Source organism: Strongylocentrotus purpuratus, unplaced genomic scaffold, assembly GCF_000002235.5.
Source record: "Strongylocentrotus purpuratus isolate Spur 01 unplaced genomic scaffold, Spur_5.0 spur5_scaffold_7, whole genome shotgun sequence".
Classification (NCBI taxonomy): domain Eukaryota; kingdom Metazoa; phylum Echinodermata; class Echinoidea; order Camarodonta; family Strongylocentrotidae; genus Strongylocentrotus; species Strongylocentrotus purpuratus.
Window position 1 is genome coordinate 1,267,259 of NW_022145613.1, and position 24,020 is coordinate 1,291,278.

Here is a 24,020-nt window from a genome sequence, read left to right on the forward strand (position 1 = left end):
GAAATAACAAGTTAAAATGAATAGATAATTTGTTACTAGCCTTTAACATTTCCCAGTCCCAGTCCTCACATGCATTTGGAAACGACTTTACAACGTTGCAGTTGAAATAATCAGATATCTATATAGCTACATCATAATTATAATGTGTATGTATTACCCCAGTAGCCTACCCTCATGTAATTGGAACACTAAAAGACATGTAAGAAATCGAATTGGAGCCAAACCGGAAGAAGTGGAGTAAAAATGAAAGTAGGAAGGAAAGAGGGAGAAAAACAATATCTAACATTTTGATTCACTCCAATATTGATAAAACAGTGATACAAAATAGGATTACAAAATCAAAATATTTAAAATGTAGCATTCTGACGACTTCCCTGAACCATTTATGGGAGTGGCCTTTTGCTCCAATAAACTAGACATAAATATACCGCAGACGGCGCTCGACCTTTCCCCGCATGCAATGGAAGGAAATGCGAGGAAATGCTTGTTTTGCAGCGGCTGTAAGAATCCAGGGTATAACATTTCAAACCCCTCCAAAAATAATTGTGACAAAACTTTCAAATATATTTCGAATGCTACGATATTTTTGTGTTGTTTCTTGTACTAGTATTCACATAAATTTCTCTCTTTTAAACAAAGAATCAAAATCTCCATACAAAATTATAGTCATCCTTATTATTATAATGTATACCGGGCATGGTGGCTCAGTCGTTAGAGCGCCCGCCTCATGAACGGGAGGTCGTGGGTTCGAACCCCGGCCGAGTCATACCAAAGACTTATAACAATGGGACCTTCTGCCTTCTAGCTAGGCGCTCAGCATATTAGATTGGAGAAGGGTAGTAATAACATATTATGTTATGCAGGGCCCGCTGGAAGAACAGTTTCATAACTGAAGTGGCTACCCTGGGTAAATAAAAGTTATTATTATTATTATTATTATTATTATTATTATACTATTTATAAACACAGGTTCAGTATTAAGAACAGTACCCTTGACAGCAGGAGTATAAATTACTTTATAAGCATGATAATTTCAACAATATTTGTCCGTTATATGTTCTCCGTGACAACATTTCTTACTGTGCCCAATCTTTTAAACAAACCTTTGTCCAACAGATTAACACGATATATTTGATAATAAATGAAAGTCAAACCCGTAGGCCTACTCTGTTATATTACAATCCCCAAAACTCCCTACTACCCTTTTCTCTCTATTTATACAATTCGAACATATTCACCCTTCCTTGTTTCCTTTATCTAATTCTCCCTCCAAATCACAAGGGGTATACGTGGATACCTGTCTAAGGAGACAGGTTTGTTGAAAATGGACCGTGCATGGTTGCTAGGAGGAAATCATTAATAACCCTCGATGTTCACCGATACTATAAATAGGATCTATTTGAAGCCAATCTGGGGCTTTTTAGTTTGTTTTTGATCAGTCATATGTCACGTAGCACACCACGCAGCACGTGAGTTTAGCACACCAGGCACGCTTATCAACATACACCTGTAAATGGGTTATTATCTAAAGATAAAACGGATAGAAACTGCATTTTCATAGAAGTTTGAAGGGGGCATGGATCGAAATTATATTTTGGATTTTTCAAGGCGTTTGAGGTGTGATAAAATGTTCTACGCACCTTTTAACTTTCACCTTTCTATAAAGCCTCATGATGATAATCATTGAGTGGATTTCGATCATAATAAACCTAACTGAAGGTAAAAACGTGCAAAGAAAGTATAATCATGAGTTGTTCTTTTTTGCAAAGTTCTTATAGTGTTATAATGTTTGATACGAATAATATTTACATTTATATAGCGATTGACTGCAGTATTTAGGTGCCGTATAGTACATGAACGTAAAATAATGAGAAGCAGGTCTATTTGTTTTGATGAATAAAGAACATGGGTACCCCTAAACTGTTTTGCGTGAGGTGCCGGTGTTGGAACAGACTTTCCAGGTAGACCGAAAATTAAAAAGAGAGTGGGTGATAGAGAAAGAGGGCAGGAGAGAGAGAGAGAGAGAGAGAGAGAGAGAGAGAGAGAGAGAGAGAAAGACAGAGAGAAAGACAGAGAGAAAGAGAGAGAGAGAGAGAAAGAGAAAGAGAGGGGGGAGGAGGGGGGGGGGAGGAGGGGGGGGGGAGGAGGGGGGGGGGGAGGGGTGAAATGGAGGGAGCGGGGGAGAGGGGCTGGTAGGGTGGACAACAAGTAAACTGTGTTGTTCTTCCTCTGTCTGCTTCCCATACTGACTCATCTTCCGTTTAGCATATTTAGAGCGAGCTACCCCCTGGTTACCAACCAACAGCACCCGTTTCCGTCTTCATCATTCTACAAGAAACCAATAATAGCCACGTGCCTCCTCCAAACTTCATTTTCAACTAGTAGATTCCCTTTGAGATGTGTACAAACAATTGCTATCCCGCACGATCAAATTAAGTCAAGTTTAGTTCATATCAGAGATTGCACTTTCCAGCCCTCCTTCATGTTGCTGTGGTTAGCATCTGATGCGTCGTTACCCCCTCTTCATCCTCAGTATACGTAAATGATTGACGTTCACTGCAAAAAGATGATTTATTTTTATCAAAATATGAAGGGAACTACATGTATGAACAACAATTCCTGCTCAAAATAGTAATTCTTACAATACTCCCTTACTTATGTTTGTTCGTGCCTTGATTTGAAAAGGGTAACAGATTCTTGCACCCTCCTTCGATCCTCTAACATCTGTCTCAACCCCTTATTTTCATTTTGCTTGCTCTGAAGTAAGCACCCTTTGGGTAAAATGTCAGGTGTTTGGCAGAATGGCACAGTTCTTGTCTTTTTATATGATTTAATTCAATTTTTCATTCGTTTTTCAAGATTAAAAGTTCACCTATGTTCAAAATGTCCTTTTTCGATAACATAATCTAGATAAATTCCTCAACTTTTTGGGGGAATAATATACTCTCTGACTTACTTCCTCCTCATTTTCATTTCGATTGATTTCACTTTCTTTCAATTCTACTACTTTTCTTTCTTCACGATCTTCACAAAATTTATGTAGCAGCCAATACTTGTTCTTATCTTCTTCTTTTTTACCAGCTATCTGAAAAGTTTATGTATCCTTATACCTAAATTAACTTACTGTTAAAAAAAAATCCCCTTCATATTTTTGTTGTTGTTGGGGGTTTCATTCTCTTTTCTATTCTCTCCTTCTCTCTCTCTACTTCGTATTTGTCTATCTGCCGAATATTCCTCTCTCCTTGCTCCAGATTATTCCTTTAATCTCTTTTCTCTACCCTTCCTTCCCGCTCTTCTCCACCACATCTCAGATATCCCCGAAGGTCTTTACCCTGAATGTAAGTTCAAGTACGAACATCCTTCATCGCACCCAAACCAGACATATCACATGCTATTATTACGATCATTATCAAGGGGCGTAGGCAATATCCCTCCCGCTATTTCAACCAGGGGCGAGCGAAACCCCCACCTATTCTATTTCTGTTGCCTCATCATGGGCGAACCAATCTTAACCATTTCTGTTTCGTAAACATTTCATAAAAGAAAACAATATATATCTTCAATTAAAAGATTAAATTTAAAAGATTCTAATTTTATTGTCCATGTCATGTACGAAATTTGTTTTTCATTGGTGTTACGTACAAAGTAAACGTAGATAAAGCAACGTCATGACATTGTATGCTGAGCGCCAGAAGGGCGTTAATACTACAATATTTTAGGGGTAAACAAGATTAACAACAAAATAATGATTCTGAGTCACACAATGGATGCATTCGTAAAACAAAATAAAACAGTGAACTGGAACAGATAACAGACCACGATTCCGTAAAGCCGAAAGTAGATTGAACAATATTATTATCAACACATTGCAAAAAGGCTAATCAGTATTTAATAACGTATGATAAAGTGATCTTATGATGTGGTTTTGTTTAAGTCTTTGCTGTTTATTTCTTTCTCATTTGACAATAATTTGTAATGAAAATGATGCTTCAAAGCCGATTTAGAACTAACAAATATTCTTTGTTAATTTCAACTTTCAGGAAATGAGCGATTATGTTGATTTAGATGAAGTAAAGTCTGGAACGTGAGCTTGTCATGTTAATTAAACCAAAGAGATACACGGTAGAGGTTTACGGTACACCATGTGTAAAGTCCTAGAAGGACTAAGGAAAGTGGATAGAAAATAGAAGTGAAATAGAAAGGCGAGAAAGTGGAGGTTGGAAGGAAGAGTATCTTTCAGAAGTGAGTATAGTCCTGAAAAGGACTGTAAACCAGAAAGTTGTAGATAGAATGAGAGGTTTGAGTAGAAGACTGGATTGAGTTGGAGAGTTGAGTAGAGTTGCCTTTCTATTTCACTTCTATTTTCTATCCACTTTCCTTAGTCCTTCTAGGACTTTACACATGGTGTACCGTAAACCTCTACCGTGATTATTCATACCACCATGCAAACCTTCAAACATCATCCAAAGAGATACACGTCACCCAGCACCCCTGTAAGGAGTCTATTAAAAATGTATAACTTAAAACATGCCTGCTATTTCCTACAAAGTTAATTTTTTTAAAGAAACATTTGCTTAGCAATTACTTTGAAGGTAATATAGTCGCTTCGATGTCCATTTCCAAGACTCTCGGGGGGGGGGGGGGGGGGAGGAAGGCAACAAGTTTGAGTTTTTTGACAAGTAAAACAGAAAGAAAAACAAAAAAGAAAGAAACAAGTTCTTCCCATTTTCAGGTACCTTTTGGTGGCTTAAGTACCTCTCGAGAGATGGGGGCGGTGTATAAATGGGGGCACATTTTCTTTTAACGGGATATTCCAAACTAGATTTGACCGGGGGGCAGGGCACGTGCCCCTTCTCTGAAACCCCTGGATCCGCCACTAATTATTATCATCATCAAAATGGAAAGTAACTTTAGATTTTTTTCATTTTATTTTTCTTTGAACAGTGATCACAAGATGAGATGATCACGTCATCTGGAGGTTACATCAGTTAGTACAAGTTGACAAGTTCATCTCATCAAGATATCCGAGGGGGGGGGGGCACAACAAGTTTAAGTTTTTGACAAGTAAAACAGAAGGAAAAACAAAAAAGAAAGAGAAAAAGGTCTTCCCATTTTCAGGTGCCTTTTGGTGGCTGAAGTAGCTCTTGAGAGGGGGCACATTTTCGTTTAAACGTGATATTCCAAACTAGATTTGACCGGGGGAGGCAGGGCACGTGCCCCTTCTCTGAAACCCCTGGATCCGCCACTAATTATCATAATCACAAATGGAAAGTAACTTTATATTTGTTTCATTTTGTTTTCTTGGAACAGCGATCACATGCTGAGCTGATCACGTCATCTGGAGGTTACATCAGTAGTACAAGTTGGCAAGTTCATCTCATCAAGATATCCCGTGCTCTTTGTTTAATACAAAGTCCATGATACGAGACCACAATCATTATAACTATGGTTTGGCAGATTACATAAGGCTACATAACCATAGGCTTACCACTCCTTTTATGACATGGATCGGGTCCAGTTATAGATTTGCCAACTCAATCGTATTCTCAGGTTATATATCAGCTTATGGTACGGTATAGGTATACACTTAGACCAGGGACTTGTTAGTTGTATCCCAAGTCCCTGCTTAGACTGTCCAAACAACTGTTGCTGACTCTTTTCTGGGTTGGCCACTATTCGATGTTAAGAATGTATTGGTTTTAGTTCAATAGTTTGTCATTATTATGACAAATTCCCCGTATAATTCAAACTTTATATTGCAAAACTATTTTAAGGACAGCGGATATACCAAGTAACAAAAAAGTCCTGTTTTTTTTAATTCTTTGATTAATTAATTTTAATTTTAACTAATTTCATGAGTGATTTATATGGTGTTTCAGTGCTGGGGCAAAAGGGGGATATTTTCCATTGTATTTTTTTCTTAGATATATACCGCTAAGGCATCCAGAATACGTGATAATTTGTGTGTATTTCTCGTAGTCAATGATGGTAAAACCTAATGTTTGTATTTTTTAAAATCTCCACACAGTTTCTTCTTGTTTATGAAAATATTGCGAGAATATGGGGGGAAACAGAAAATGAAGCACAGTATAGTTGACAATTTATCACATTTCCTGTCATTGTTAATTCAACGTTTGCCCCCCCCCCTCCCACCCCCACCCCGTTCTAAATTCATTTTCTTAGCTTATATCAGTGATCTAGACAATATAAATCCTTAGGCGCTGTATTAACTGATTACACGACGTCTGACGACTGCGTATCAGACATTTAGAAGTCATTAATGTTCCATTTGATTAGAAGGATGACAAAACTCTTCTATTTGTACTACAGTAGTGTGCTTGTTATTTGAGATTCTAGACCACTCAATAAGACAAACTTAATCGGTAGAGAGCTTAGAGGCCTAATAGATTTAATATAATCACAGACAAACATAAACACACAGAAAATAGAAGAAACAAAGAAAGAGAGAAGAACAAGAAGACATAAAGATAACGGAAACAAAGAAAGAGGTATTTAAATAAACGCATCCTTCGTTGAGTTAACAATACATGTCAATGCAATGCAGAGATTAATAAATTTAGATCAAGTAAATTTGATTTTGATTAATATAATGGATGGTTTACTTCCTGTTTTACATCTTTAAAACCTAAATACTGCGGGTAGGGAAAGGAGAGCATCAAGAAGAGTAAAATGTCATAAATATGATTATGAATATTTAATTCAACCAAATATTAAGCGCACGATTTCCTTTCTTAAAATGAGAATGAAGAGTGAAACTTAAAAAAGAGTAAAGTTGATAAGTGTTTTAACTTGACATAAAGTTAGGAAGATATTGTAACAATGATTTAAGATATCATTCAGAAATTAATATGACAGGAAGTTAGAGATTATGAGCACGTGATCAATGTATTAAACATTATTGCTACTAGCAGGATGTCATAACCGAAACAGCTGTCTGTCGTGTCGGGAGTGTCAAGGACTTCATTATTGTTATCGAAGAAGAGATTTTAAGATGACAATATGAAGGAGGAAGAGACAATGCTGATTAAGTCGTTGCGAATTAACTGTGGCTTAATGCCCCCCTCTTCATCATAAAGAAGAGCAGGGTATATTAGGGTTGGGCCCCAGATCTACACATTTCTGACACAAAAAGTCAAAATATATCTATTTGCTGAACCTTTACTCGTTTACATGTGTCGAGAATCTATATGTGAAGCAAATAAACAAATGAATCTGAATGTTACAAAATATACATTTTACATATTTATTATGGAGGGGCGGTAGGAGGGGTGCTTATTTCGTAAACCACGAGGGCAATTGCCTCAAGCGCCACCTACCTTCACCCCTGAGAAAGAAGCATGGTAATTTCCTGCCAGTTATTTCAAAATCAAATCATTTGTGACCTCCTACATTCATAATTTGAATTTTTATGAATTCAGTTCACAATATTTGCAGAGTCTACAATAGATGTAGGCTTTATAGAAAAAAAATCTATATAATAGAATACACAGTCCTTATTACTCAAAATATTTGAATCGTCAACATCATCATAACCGCCACCACCACCAACACCATCACCATAATCATCACGATCACCGCCATCATCATCATCATCACCATCAACATCATCATCACCCCCAACTCCAACACCATCATTATCATCACCATCATCACCACCCCCACCGCCACCATCATTATTATCATCATCATCACCACAACCACCAACATCATTATTATCATCACCATCATCACCACCATCACCATCACCACCATTATCACGATCATCATCACCACCACAACCAGCAACATCATTATCATCATAATCATTACCATCACCACAACCATCATCATCACCAGACACCATCATCATTACCTGACACCATCATCATCACCACCATCATCATCATCATCACCACCACCACCGCCACCACCACCACCACCACCACCACCACCATCACCATCATCATCATCATCACCATCATCATTATCATCACCGTCACCACCATCATCATCATCATCCTCATCATTTTCATCATCATCATCATCATTACCATCGTCATTATCATCATTATCATCACCGTCACCATCATCATCATCATCATCATCATCATCATCATCATCCTCATTTTCATCATCATCATCATCATCATTACCATCGTCATTATCATCATCACAACCATCAAAAAAATAATCTCTCCATCGTTATATACCCGCCAATGTATAACTCTATCTACACATCCCTCAGTTTATCTATATTTAAACTTCTTTTTCTCCCCTCTCTTCTTATCTCTCAACCTTTATATCTATGTCAATATGAACAATGTATTTATCTATTAATCTTTATATATAGTTAATCATCAGAAATTTCGGCGGTCAATTTTACAGGACCCATGTTTCTGCGCACAATGCCGACGTATTCAATCAGCAATTCTTAATGAAGTGGTCAAGAGGAGCTGTTATCAGTTTCCTCGCATCAAAGTCTACTTATTTCCCTCTTCCCATTGAAGTTTCCTTGATAACCACTACACTTTGGAATCAGTTCTAAAACGGTCCGCGGTAATATCGCAATTAAGTCGTTTAATCTAATTAGATGAGTTCATTTCGCTTTTAGTGAAGTTAAACGATGTAACGTTTAGACATCATTTCCTAGAGAATAAGGTAACTTACTTTTGAATACACAGATATTGTATATTTAACTATGTGTATCATTATTCCAAGTTGTATATAACACGCTAATATGCTAGCTGAGTTGGAATCTAAGTACCCGGACAGCCAATAAAATCAGGTTAATGCAGAAATTAATAATGTCCATATAATTATACAGCGCAAAATACACGCTTGATAGTTATGAGCGCTATAAACTTGTTAAACGAATTGTTAAGAACATAAATGATTAACATAATCAGAATATGGACGAGTGATGTTATTTACAAAGACAAAAGCACATGAGTGACATATGAGTGAAGAGCTGATATTGTGCCATGAATGAAGTGAAATGCTGATATTGTGCCACGAGTTTAGTTAACAATTATTTTCATAAGTAGATAGATTTGATGTGCGCTCTTGAGAGTATCGAGAGGTTGAGGATCATAGATGATGATGATGGCGTTATTGTTTTAAAGAGTAATTGTTTCCTTATTATTCTCTAGTAAACGTTAATGATCCATTAATTTCTGCGTTATGACGATTTGAGGTCCTTCAGTCAAGCGCGTAGCCAGGATTTCATTTTAGGGGGGGGGGGGGTGCAGGAACGGGGGACTTCCCCCCCTCCCGCGCGAAGCGCGAAAGCTTTGACGTTTCATTGCATTATTAGAGAAAGAAGACGATTCGTTGGACCGTCATTCTCGACTCTTAATCCTTATCTAAATTCAGTTTCTTTTGACGTTTCATTAGAGAAAGAAGACGATTCGTTGTACCGTCCTCGACTCTTAATCCTTGTTTAAAACAAGTTCCCCTTCCTTTCTTCTTTTTTTTTCTCTCTTTTTTTTTTGGCCGGCGTTTTTAAAATATTTTTTTAGGGGGGGGGCGACCGCCCCCACAGCCTCCCTGGCTACGCGCCTGCCTTCAGTTAATACCACCAATCTGTGTCTTAGGGTTATCCCCTTAAAGAACATGACTTTATGTGTTATATATTGTTTCCCTGGGACCATCCTCTACGTGGTGTAAATAATTATGAGTGGCATTGGAAAAACAATTACACAACGCTAACAAAAACAAACAAAATAAATGACTCGAATGAGAAGAATGAGCCTGTATGCTTCTCATTAACTCGACTTTGCTATAAAATGAAGTAGTTTCTAGATGTCATTAAAACATGAAACCAGGAGAATCTCTATTACTCTTAAGGGAGATATATAGCTAAAAGACTGATCAAGTTTACTATCGCCAGAGAAGACGTTGGTAAATGAGACCACAATTACTTATCTGAATATAGACCTATTACAATTATTGGGTTAGTGGCTATATGTGTTTTGTATATTAGTTGATTTGGAACCGAGACGACATCAATTAATTATCGCCAAGGCCTGACTGATTATAGTTATAATCATTCAAACGACCCCCGCCTAAACTTAGGACGGGTGCATGTAGGCCTTTATGTGTCATAACCATGTTATCATAGTCAGATTAAAGAAGACGGTAGTGTTGTTATTATAAAGAAAGTTTAAAAAGTGTAGGTCGAAAGAATCGTTATAATTGAATAAATCGTCATTATAGTTTATCTAGCCCGCCAATGCCAGTATATACAAGCAACGAAGTACAGCTTCCTGGTCGAGGAGAAACCTCTTTTTACAGCTACACCTCAAATTCAGTCAATAATAATTGTCGATTGCTTTTAAAAGGGCCATCGAATCGGTTAACAGGGCGGATTGTAAGCCTTACATAATTATCTCATTCAATAATTTCTGAGTAAAATAAAGTTCACAGAATACTTTAGAGTGGAGCCCGGTACAGTATGGAAGACTACACAGTACCATAAAGTTTGCGGAAGAGGAAGTAGAGAAATAGCCTAGCGATTCTACACACTGTGCATACATGCATGCAGTAACGTCACTTGAGTGGGTTTATGACAGCCTGTATCATGATCTTCGTGCACTAGATCAGAATGACTTCGCAAGATGTTCTTCTTACGAAATTTCCAACAAATTACCTATAAAAAGGTAATAAACTTTACTTCGAAAATTGGTAGCTCCAAATGTGCTTCATCAGGGAGGTGACTATGTATTCTGGATATATAATCTGTATTAGAAGCTTGATATTTGTTCGATACGTAGAAGCCGGGAGGTGAGCTGAAATCCAGCGATGTATATGTATATCCGTGGCCGAGGCTCCGCCTGTGCCCTGGGTCTGCAACTGCCCTGCTCCCGTAGCTCTTCGGGCATCAGTGATGGGCAAGGTGGATGTGAAAGATGGAAGATTTTTGGAAAGATTTCTCTTCGAGATGGAAGTGTGCCTCAAGTGGATATGGAACGTACCACTGTTAGGAATGGGAGGAAGGTGAAGGATGTCGTAGAAGCTTCAATCACGGGTCTAGAGTCTGCTGTCTGGTTCAAGGTAAATCATGGCATTTAAAAAACAAACAAACACCTGTTGTGCCGTGGCCGGCCCTTTCTAGGTTAACCAGTAGAGATTGTAGTGTTGTGTATTTTGGGGATCAAGTGCATATGCATGACAATGATAGCTGTTACAAAACTTGTCTTTCAAATCAAACTTTGGTTAAAGTTAAATGAAATATTGATGGTAAATGATAGTGGTGATGACACTGATGAAGTGATCATGACCATGATAGGGTTGGGTGGGGGAGGGTAGTCCCCCAATTGAATGTACATGGAGGGAGAGAGAGATAGACAGGCGCGGATCCAGGATTTCTTAGGGGGGGGGGCCCAAATTTGAAATTATGCGAGCCAAATATTGGTACGTTATGGTGACCAACGGTGACGTTATGCGGGGGGGGGGGGGGGGGGGGGGGCGAGTTTCCCCCTCCCAGGCTTTGACGTTTCATTATATTATTAGAGAAAGAAGACGATTCGTTGTACCGTTCTTGAAAATAATTCTCGTCTGAATTTAGTTTTGCTCCTCCCGCGCGAAGCGCCGAAAATTTTACGATTTATTAAATTATTAGAGAAAGAAGACGATTCGTTGTACAGTTCTCGACTCTTAATCCTTGTCTAAATTCAGCCCCCCCTCCTGCGCGAAGCGCGGAAGCTTTGACGTTTTATTAAACTATTAAAGGAAGAAGACGATTCATTGTACCGTTCTCGAAAATAATTCGCGTCTGAATTTAGTTTTTCCCCTCCCGCGCAAAGCGCGGAAGCTTTTAATCTTCATTTAATTATTAGAGAAGAAGACGATTCATTGTACCGTTCTCGAAAATAATCCTCATCGGAATTTAGTTCCCCCTCCATCCCGCGCGAAGCGCATAAGCTTTTACGTTTCATTAAATAAATAAAGATTCGTATTACCGTTCTCGCCTCTGAATCCTCGTCTCAATTCAGTCCCCCCCCCCTCCTTCCCTCCTGTGCGAGGCTTTGACGTTTTATTATTAGAGAAAGAAAACGATGCGTTGTACCGTTCTCCATACTCTTAATCCTTGTCTGAATTTCAAAGAGGTGGGGTCGAGGCGGTGGAGCCGGCACCGGAAGCTCAGGGGTTTTAGGCGTTTAATTAAGGTCAGATGAGCATATTTTTGTGTATACCTTATTATTTTGTGACACTGGCAAGTCACTATTTGGCGTGGGGTCCAGGGGGCGGAGCCCCAAAAAATCAGGGGGTTTAGGCATTAAATTACTGTCAGATGATCATCTAAGGGCCCGCCGTAGGGCCCTAGATGGAATCCAGGGGGCAAAGCCCCCGGAAGCTTAGGGGTTTTAGGCATTTAATCACGGTCAGATGAGCATATTTTGATGCCTCGAGGCTCTCGATCCCCGCCGTACCTCGGGCCCTGACATGTAGGAATCTCAAGAATCATATTTTTTGCCTGGTTGTAAATTTAGGAATTTTTTATTTTCCAACAAACACATACAAACGTATAATTTACTAAAAATTGAGGCAAAATTTCGGAAATTATGTCATTTCAGCATTATTTGTAATACACCGTTGTGGAATCAGAAATAAACCACGTTTGAATTTGATTCCCCCCAAGCCCCCCCCCCCCCCCCTCTATCAGTACGCCAGTATCTCCTCTTTTCCTGTTTTTTCTTTCCCTTTCCTTCCTTCTCTCTTATTTTTTGGTGGTGGGGGGGGGGGGGGGGGGTTAACAGCCTGGGAGGCAAGGCCCTTTCGGCCCCTCCCCCCGATCTCCTTCTTCCCCTTTACTTTTCTTCTTCCTCTTCTTTCTTTCCCTTTTTCTCCTTTTTCCCTTTCTCCCTTCTTTTCCTTCTTCTCTCTTTTTTTTTTTTTTTTTTTTTTTTTTGCGGGGGGGGGGGGGGGGGCCAAGGCCCGCTCGGCCCCCCCCTGGATCCGCGCCTGGAGATAGAGATAAGAGAGAGAGAGAGAGAGAGAGAGAGAGAGAGAGAGAGTGATAGAAGAGAGAGAGAGAGAGAGAGAGAGAGAGAGAGAGAGAGATAACAGAGAGAGAGAGAGAGAGAGAGACAGAGAGAGAGAGAGAGAGAGAAAAAGATAGAGAGAGAGAGAGGGGGGGGGGGGGGGAGGGAGGAAGGAAAAATAGAAAAAATAGATACATAACTGATAACTCTCTCTCCCACCACCTGCCCCCAACCGATGACCTTGTTAGTGCACATTTCTTCCAACTAGTAAGAGACCAGTGCCCTCCCTCGCCTTGATCATGTGCCCCCTCTCATGATACCAGTGTCCTTTCAGTGGCTGAGCCTAATCAAGGCCTAGCCACACCAAGACACTGGTAATAGTGGCAAATTACATTGATGTTGAAGTTGGTGATAAATGTGATGTAGAAACTAGAAAGCAGATTATCTTTTCAAAGCAATCATTACTTACTGTATACAATAATCATTAAGTATATTAGGCATGAAGTATACAATCTAATGTTAACTAAACAGCTTGATCCAAAATCTATTTCAAAATAATACAATATGTATAAAACAAATCTACAATGTAAGTGTCGTTCTGGCTTCACTAAATGCTTTAGGCATATCGTTGTACACAGTGTTGTACACAACCAGACAGAACTGTCACAGATAAGATATACTTTTGCTTGCTCTAGCCTCCTGTTAGCTGCCATGAAATATTTGATCTAACCCAAAATAGTTATTGTGTATGAAGCTAAATTGCATTAATGCATAGCATTAATAAATAACCAGAGAAACTTTTAACAGAAATTGTGATTCTTTAAATTTTTTTTAAACATGTCATTAGAGTACTTTTTACATATTCTCAAGTAAAATCTTAGATTATTATTTTCCTAATTTGCAAGTTATATTTTCGCATATGAGTTTTCTTTGCCACTCTTTATCTGTCTTACAGTATGTATTTTGTCCTCTTTTTCTATCATCTTATTTTAGGGCAACTATTACAATGAAATACTATCAAAGTATTTATGCACAATTTACTATACCCTCAACATACCCGTGTTAAAGCCAAAATACCCATGTAGAGCCATGGACCTATTACTAAAGTGGACATTAAGTGTGTGATTTTGATTATAACAAACATTGTTGTAGCATAGAATCCTAAATGTTCAACCTTAAACCTTTTGAAGTACTAACTCATTGTTTGAATGCAGCTGCTTTGAATAAGCTACAGAAGTGCAGTGACTCATTGATCAAATAAAAATGAGTTAATTCTTTTCAGAACCTCTCAAAGGCTTCATTGTAACATGATTTAGATTTATAGCCTAGTTTTCAGACTCTAAAATAGTGGTATTCACGTAATCATCTCCTTTTTCTTCTTTTTGAACTGACATCAAAGGTACTTTTTTCCAGAGCATACCAGTTACATTCTAACTGGTTGATTTGTGAATTTTTTCAAAGCATGTGTACTACTGAGTATGACTCTACTAAAATGTAATTATATCATGATACTGAAAATCCATCTGAAAAGAACTTTTTTTTCACACTCATACATGTATAATGGGTTATGATCCATATTGCCTCCAAACTTCAGTTACTAAAAATACTTATTTTGTCTCGAGTTACTTTTGACCTCCCTGCTTTTCCCCTGTCAGTCTCAGACTGTTTTCTCTGCACCAAGAAGATAAGCATTTACCCCTGTCTTAAGACACAGATACATGTAGCAAAGTATAATTAGAAGGAGTCAGGAAAGGAGTTATACAACCTTTAGGTTCAAGCCAGTTTAAAGAGCAAAAGCTTTATAAGGGTGCCAATTATCTTACCTCGCTGCTTTGTTAGACAATCCTCAAATAAGAGTTGGTCACTATGTGTAAATATGAGAGTTGTGGTTTTTATTGAAGTTGATTTCCAGCAAGTTTGTGTGAGTTTGTTTTTATTTTACTGGTTTAAACAATCAATCTACTGCAGGATTGCCATGTTCTCTCGACATCTGATTCACATACCAGAGCTCAAGATTAGCTTTAATGTGCAAGCCTACAAGTATATTTTGGGTCTTCAACAATTCAAATTATTTTGAAATTATTGTCTACTTCTGAGTAAACAGTTAAATTTTTAAAAAATCTATAAATTTAATTAGTTCTGCTCATTATCACAAAGCCATGCTAAATGAACCAATGAGATGAATGATAATTGATATAAAAAAGGTGTTTGTTCACATAGAGCTCTTAATACGCTTGATCATCTAGCATAGATTAATTAGTGGGGGAGTCCCATTTACAAATGTGTTAGAATGAGTGTGGAAGTACACATGTATGTAGTCTACTCGTATAGGTTCGATAAAACACATGTTGAAAACATACGCCCTAGGTAAAACAAATCAGTAAACGTTGATATATACACTTGAAGCATTGGCAAAGGAATTATCATTTCAAGTATTTTTGATTAAATGAATTAATTTCTACAGCATATTCAGTTCAATTTGATTGTAGTCGTATTTACATATTTATCTGAATCATTCATCTTGAAGTCTCTAAAGCCACTGTCCTGATGAACATTTGGAAGAATATGTCAAAAATAGTGTAAAGGGCATATATTATTAGCAATTATCAGTTGAGGTTTAATATTGATTGTCATGTACAACTTCAGGTGATCCAACAGTTAAAATTTACCCCAAGCTTTATTTTGTCCTTGAAGCCCAAAGGTAAAAGGGTTTGAACATGGCCTATGAAACGTTAAGGTTAGGTTTAGGGCTACATGTAGGACTCTTGGTCCAGGATTGGATTTAGAAATGTGACTAGTGTTCAAACTTTGACATAGGAGCATTTTTGCTGACTGCATGATGATTAACTGTCTATACATGGGAAAGGGAATCATTCAAAATCTTTCTTCAGCATTGTGTAATCTTTCTCCAGCATTGTGTAATATCCTTGTGATCAGAATATATGCCTTTCTACTAGTAGAGCTTATGTACATGTAGTACCAAATCTATTGATCAGTTGGATCATAGACGGTCTATGGTTGGATTAAGGCATTGTTCACAAATGACATGTTTTAACGCTGCTGGTGATCAAAATCTGTTAAATCTGATAATGATTATGACTGTGTGCATGGTTAAACCTATGAAGCTCACATACATGTAGATGTAGATTAGAGCAGTGTTCACATACAGTTAACAGCTAAATTACCAGTAATCATCATACCCTTACCAAGTTTGTAAGTTTTAAGTATGTGTAAAATTGATTTGTTGCGATTTATGATTCTTGATAATGTGACATATTAAAACTTACATCTAAAAGTATTTAATAAAGGCCCCAATCCAACCAGTCCACTTTTCATTCTTGAGTTACACAAAAACACAAATAACACATCAAATTTAAAATGAGGTTTCTACAAATTATTTGTTGTATTATGTTTGATATAACTTATGATTTTGATTTAGTTAGTGCTACATGTAGTAGTAGTAATTCCCTACCTCCAAATATTTATGGTGCCATTTTTACTATCCTCTCACACGTCCAGTATTTTTTTGTTAGTGTCAAAGTATCGAGGACATAGATTGGGATCCTGTTTTAGAGTAGACCTACATGCAAGTGTGAAAAGTCCCTTTATAGGTTATCCACATATTTAAAACCCCCCAAATTGACATGATTCTAAATATTATAAGTATTAAGTGAAGGAATAGTCACCAAGATCATCTTATGGTGAGGAGTTATCTGAATTCAGTTGTCTTTTGCAAAGAAACAAACTTTATACTGCTGTGAATAATGATACATTTCATTTCTTTTTTATATTCTGTATGAATGAGTGAAATGGGAGATTTTTTGTTAAAGATACAAGCTTGATTTAGTTACATTGTATGACTAGGTTTATATTGTCCACCTACAGTATAGGTTACTTTAGCTACCACATTGTTTAATTAAAACAAATTAAAAAAATAGAATTTATTTTGGAATATATTTCTTACCATTTCGATTTCTTTTAGAGAAGTGTTAGGAAACTTGTACTTCCAGATAATAGCACATGAAATGAAAGAATTAATGAAGCCTCTCTATTTTCACAAGTTTAATCAACAATTAGATGAACCTTACTTATTTAACTTTGGTTCCTGAATTCTCTCATTTTCATAGGTGTAACCCACTTCCAATAAGCAATGGGTTCTATACAAACAGTACCAGTAGTACATGGTGAAAGAGAAGAGTATAAGGAAATAAGTTGATCATGATTTTGACAGTTCTCTGTTAATAGGACATTAAAGTGATTAAGCCCACGAGGTGCTAATTAAGTCAGCCCCGAGATTCAATTAAGTGCCAGCCTTGCTTCAGGCATTTACAATCAGAGAGCAACGATTGCAGTTGCCTCTAATGGGTTCCAATCCACAGGAAGTTTTAACTGCTAAAATCTGGCTCGTATTTGGTTGAATGATTGAACATTTAATGACATAACGAGGAGCACAATGGGGATAAGTCAGGCCTGCTGTAATTAATGAACAATGAAGGTCAAGTCAGGCAAATGGAAAGACACAGTAATCTTGGCATGGTAGATGTTTTGGCAGCGTAATTTCCAATGTGTGGGGTCAGTCAATTGTAAGTGCTCTAGAGATTGCTGTAAATTACATGATGTGTTCCTGAATGTAATTTACAGCAATGGAAAGTATGGAATCAATATCATGATGACTACACAGTGGCAGTTTCAGATTCTTTAGCTGGGGGGGGGGGGGGGTGCACATTTTGCAGAAATAAAACAACAATAATAATGAAAAAAGAATAAGAACAAACTAAAAACAGTAACAACAATGTTGCCAGTAAGGGAGGGGTACATACATGTAGGCACACATTTTTGTCATTTTATTCAAATGTGAAGTTGGGTTTATTAAATGCATGATATAGTTTTGCCAATGGAGATGGGCTGGGGCACATGCCCCCTCTTCCCCCGGAGTCTTTCATTTTTATTCAAAAGTCAAAACTAGTTTATAATATCTGTCACAAGTCATGGTCACAGTTGGTCCTCTTAAAAATCTTTTACCGCTCAATTATAATCTGAGAGGGTCATTTATTTGAATATTTATTGCCTATAATTACAATTTAAAGTACAACACAGACCATAAAACTTATCCAATGTGTAGTTTCAGTTTGTAATAACTGTAGGAATGAACTTTGAGATATGTCATAAGCGTACACTTTAAATATTTGTATTCTTTCAGGACAATAGATTTCTTATGGATGTAAAAAGGGGTTTTATGGCAATTTATGTAAAAAGATCAAAAATTAGTGCAATGTTATTTGTCATATGCTGCCCTATAAAATGCAAATACTCAAAATTCTTTTCAAACCTTACTGACTGATATAAAACGTTGCCAAACCCTAGCTTCAAAATTCCCCCTAACATTGCTTTTACAAGCTTTGAAGATATTCTCATTTTGTAGATCTGGATGAACCAAGTAGTTGTTTACACTATGTTCACTATTGTTGAGGAAGTAATGTGGCCTGCAAAGGGGAAGTCCCAGCTGGAGAGAGAGAGTAAACACTTATCATGTGATTCTATACATTTGATTCCTATACACCCAATGTTACCGTATAAAACTTGTAGACCTATTTGATTTTCCGCTGCAAAGGGTGTCATTTCCAAAGTTGGCAATGTATATTTTGCAAATAATGATTCTACCTTTTTACAGGATATTTTTGCATTCTGGCCCCTGTTCAATCATGGATCCTAGACTCCTAGTACCCTCATTTGATTTAGGGTTTTTATTTAGATTGCTCATGATGATAAACTCTGACATCACCCTTCGACGGCCTGTCAGAGCTACTTTTAAACCATTCTAATCTATTTTAAGTTGTATGTTTCATATATTGGAGTTGCTTTCACCTGATTTTCTTGAGGGACCAGGATATTAGAATTACACTTCCCTAGATCGGAAAGGGGCTGCAGTGGATCGCTCTAAGCTTCCGTCGAGCCCTGTGTTTCAGAAACAGGAATTTGGCACAGATTTAGGTTTAAAGGGGATTTGAAGAAGTAGTTAATTCCAGGAAAATGAGCATTTTAGAGGCTGTATTAAATTCAGTTCGATGGAAGAAGACCTTTTCTGATATCAATTTCCCGTTTTAAAGATAAATCTCTAAATAAACACAGTCATTGTATTGATGACTAGGGTGATTCTAATTTCCATACTTTGTGTATACTTTTTTATTTAAAAAAAGAAAGAATAACAAAGAAATAAAAGAGAGATATTAAGAAGTTCTTTAATAGTTTTGGGTGGTTTGTCTTTGCATTCTATACATCATATATAAATAAATATAAAACATGTGAGCTTGCCAAGCTTTGTGTAACCTGTTTCTAATCACATTTATAAATAGGCCTTTCTGTATTGGTTTCACTACATTTTAAACTCTGCTACACCTTTTCTCCCCCCACAGAGGCAGTATAGTTTGTATCCTTGTTGATGTACATGTAAGGCATGGCAAACTGTGAAATATAGTTTGAAATAAATTTTCAGTCAGTAAAATATAATGAAATTGACTCTTAACCTTCCATTGCCTTTGCATGTTTGATATTCATTCTAGTATTCCAGTACCAAGAAGAAACTCATTTTCGTCTCAAAATCCAAAAGAGGCACATGAATAATAGGAAGTTTAAGGTAATATATCACTCATTAGATAAAGATAGAAAGTAGAAACTAACTACAAGTTTAAACATGTCTTATGTTCATGATTCTATTTAGGCCTTTCACAAGCTGCATTTACAAGCAAAAATCATTTAGTTTTTCTCACATTCAGGTGTTGTTTAAAAATCTGCTAGGCAACTGCCGGTAAACGCAACGTAAATTCCGCCTCTGGGGTTGGTTTTTTTAAAACACCGGCGGAAGTTTCACAGATTTTTGCAGTGTAAATGCTCCCTCTCAAAACATAGAAGTATGATTCGGGTTTTTGGTCACATGACATTTCTTGCTTTTCTGCAATCGCATGCAGAGCAGCGTCAAGTCGCCCGCCCCGCCCCCAGAATGAGCAAACACCAACAGTTTTTATGGGTTTATTTTATTCAGATGTGTAACGGCAGTAAAAAAAAAAGAAGATGGTTTTGGGGCTGTGTACTTGGCCCTAACAGTACACGAGTTAATGAAAATTATCTTTCATTTATTAGATTCTTACTACATAATTGAAAGTGCACCTTTCACTGTATGAACATGTGGTTGACCACATTACTGCTTGATTCAGGATTTACTTGAATAATATCAATTCTATTGTCATTGATGACTTCCTGCTTGTATGGGATCAAAGCGCATGATTCTTATTCACTATTATGGTCATCAATCACTACTACTAACGTACGATTGTAATAATGGCTGTTAATTTGTTTAAAGTAAAGTGTATTAACTGTTTTATAATAAAATTTACTCGATGCATTTGATGTGAAATCTTATAGGATTAGGGCTAAGAAAGCCCAGATTCGTAAAGCCTACATAAGTTAGGACAAGTTGGTTTACCAAGCCACTGATTTGACTCAGAATGAATGAGGCGATAGCTTGTGTGATATTCTTGAATCTAGCGCTGTGATACATTTGGATTTGGAATGATACCTCTTATGTTATTATGGACAGAATACTGTGTTAAGTCAAAGCTAAGACTTGGTATGCACATGTTTAGATTAAAGTGATCATGTTTAAGCGCTGGTGTATGAGCATTCTGAAATCAGAGCTTAAACCCAGCTACAGCCTTCTTACACACTGATCATACCAAGCTCTGATTTAAGCCCAAGATTAGTTCTCAAATGATCTTTACGTTTATGTCATTCATTTTACAGCTTGACCTGAAAAAAATATGACAATTTTTTTTTCTGGCCCCAAAACTCTCAAATGGAACTAGACCCCCCCCCCCCCCAGTTCAAAATTTAAAGAGACACTACATAATTATATGTACCTGCATTTGAGTTCTACTCAGGCTTGAGTTATTCACTGTAGACTAGTAGTAAACCAGCGTGCATGCACAAAACAAATATTACCTTCTAAATCTACTATCTACATACATTCATATATACCAAAGAAAAACAAACAAGAAGTGACTCAGTGCTTAGTATTTTGTTTAGTTGATATTTTCAGGTAAAACCAAATCCTTGGGAATATTCATTTTCACGCGTCTCTCTCTCTCAATTTTTACTAGAAGGAGACATTTGAGAAGTTGATTTTCTTGAGAGAAAAAATATTCACCCCTTTGCCAGATTCTATCTTTCTGCAATTCCACCCAATTTGAATGAGTGTCTGTCTGGTCTAGACTGAAGATAAGGACCATGTCCCTAGATATCATCCTGATGGAGGGGAGCTAGAGCTTCCTCATGCTGAGTGAAAGAGTTATTTTGAGATGTACGAACAGATCAGATATAAACCATGCACACTGTGCTGACCTTGTGTGGGAAATATTCTAAAGGTTGTTATAAAGCCAAGACATTCTTTCCTATGTCTGTATTGTATGAAAGAATTGGTTTCTAGAATGTAGGATTTAATTTGTTTGCTTTTTAAAGTTGAAGAAAGGTCCCTTTTGTTGGCATGTATGTGATGGCACCTGATGGGGTGAGAGGGGGGGGGGGGGGGCGTTGTGAAAAAGAGGAGCATATGATATATGGTGAAAGAATGAGATGATCTGTACATTAACTCCTTAGAATACCCTTAAGGTGCAAAAATGAAAGATTTCTAGATATTTTGTTTGTTTCAAGAAACACAAAGTTTAGTGAAGCATTTATATTTGGTAAATTGACAGCATATTGTATGTGAATAGCCAGTGATAGAGTATGTCTTGATTAACTACAACTGTTAAGAGATACTCAAATTACATGTCATGTCGATAATGAATGGTGTGAGTCAGTCATGTTACCCTCATTCACCTGTTCTTTTCTAAGGCCATGCCATGGCAATAAGATTAAATCCATTGTCAGTTATAGTACTTGTAATAGGTAGTGAATACAAACACATGGTACTCTAGCCAGATATGTAACAAGTTGATTGTGTAGTGACTTTTGAGGTAATCCTCCTGTCTGACAACAAGCTCAAAATGAAAATATGAATTTTTAAATTAAAAATGGTAAACTGTTGCAATATTTACAAGCAGCTCAAATGCATGAGGTTGCAATCACAAACTTCTGGGTCCACACTAGCACCCCTATGTAATTCTATACCCCCATAATTTTGAAATCCATACATATGAGGCACATGCATAGAGACCTCCTGTGGGCTTGGCTTCATTGATCTTGGAAAAATCTTTTGAAAAAATCCAAAGTAGAATAATAATTAGTTTTTGCAAAAATCCAGACAAAGCAATCACTAATACATGTACCTCATAAAGATGAAATTTATTTGACTTTTAACAGTCCCTTTTTGGATATAGCTGCAATGTAGGTTTGAGGAAAAAAATGTATAAGTTTGTTTCACCCATAAAGTGAATGCAGGGATTTCCCGTTTTCGTTTTATGCAATATTTTGTAACCCATTTCAAATCTCTATTTATGATAGTATTAATTTTTCTAGTAAAGTGCTTTAAGAATCTTTGTATCCTGAATTTCAACGAGATCAATTTTGTTTTACTTCCCCATTCTGTGGATACATGTAATAATTTCATGATTAATATTTGATGAAAATGCACTCTGGTCACTCGCTAATTTCAAACAAAGTTCACATTTCTCTTCCTATATAAATTCAATGCCTTTTCACAGTTTGAGGAATTACTTAGTTTACATTACTGCCACATAATCCATATATTGTTGGCCTATCAAGTATCAACTGTATTTGTAGCAAGAATAGAAAAAGGATGTATTTCACATTTTGTAGGATATTTTCTACATAGCCTACCATATTAATAAAATAAACAATAATAAATCAGGAACTCTATACACCCCTGTAGGAATACCCCTCCAAAATACAAAAAACAGAAAATATCTCTTTAATAATAACCCCTGTACTTGTCACTTTTTTGTATAGTGTTCTTCCCTTACCACTATTCGACTACGGTACCCTTTTTAAAAATTATTTACTAGAAATTTATTTTGGACTATAATGCAGTATTGTCAAATACCTATCTTGTGATTCTGTGTAATTACTGCTAATGACTTTGTTTGTGTGACATATTTATATAATAATTAGTACAGTCACACAGATGTGCATGAGCAGACTCATGTTTGTCTTTGTATTTCTGAATGATTCATACCATGTTGCCTGTGAGTGACTGCCAAACACAATAGGAACGTATTAAAGGTATAGGTTACAATATGCATTTTCAACTCAAAAATTAAAGTGATGCACTGACAGCTGTAATAAGTACGAAGGAAAAGGTGAAGAGGCACAACAGCATAGGTCTGCATGAAGAAATAAGACATATTTAGGATTTAAGTCAGTATATTTTCTCGAGCTGTGATTTTGTCAAATCGTGTATAACATGAAACTATCTTGAGATACTCTTGTTATTGTGAAAGTATTATAGAATGTTACAAGCAAAAAGATTGTATTCTAACATATCAAAGAGCAATATTTATATTTTTCTTATTGCCCAATTCACTTTGATATACACTTTTGGGGGAATTTACGGAAGTTTATTATTTTACTGGCAGGTCCAATCTATTTTGTCCCATACATGTAAGTTTCGATATATTGGATAGTGCTGATAGCCCCACTAATGCTTGAATCAGACAGAACATGATTAAAATTATATGAGAATATCTCACTTGTTCTTTTGGATGTTTGTATGTAGGCCTATATCTTGAAAACCCTCTCATCATCAAATGCGTACTGGGAAATTCTAGAAAAAATACGTATTGTTCAGTTTCTATGAACTTTTACAAACCACAAGAAAATATACCAATATGATAAAAATCATGATTTGAAATTCACAAATGCAAAGTCCAGTCTGCTTCTGAACGTTGTACCCTAAATAAAAACACAATAGCTGACAGCCTTGTCATTGTTTCAAGTGAAACAATTAAATTGTTTATAAAAGTGAAACTATCAGTTTTATGATATGCCCAAACACAGTAAGCATGATCATTTTTGTATTAAAGCCAG

At 36.7% G+C, this 24,020-nt stretch overlaps 1 protein-coding gene across 2 annotated transcripts in view; it reads left to right on the forward strand.

The window, feature by feature from the left end:
- Positions 1-10,542: 10,542 nt before the first annotated feature.
- Positions 10,543-24,020, forward strand: part of LOC115919768 — a 51,368-nt gene continuing 37,890 nt past the window's right edge. For both annotated transcript variants that reach the window (XM_030973927.1, XM_030973928.1), the window contains exon 1: positions 10,543-11,052. In XM_030973927.1, coding sequence (XP_030829787.1) covers positions 10,801-11,052 — 252 coding nt within the window. In that variant the 5' untranslated portion in view covers positions 10,543-10,800. The remainder of the gene's footprint in view (positions 11,053-24,020) is intronic.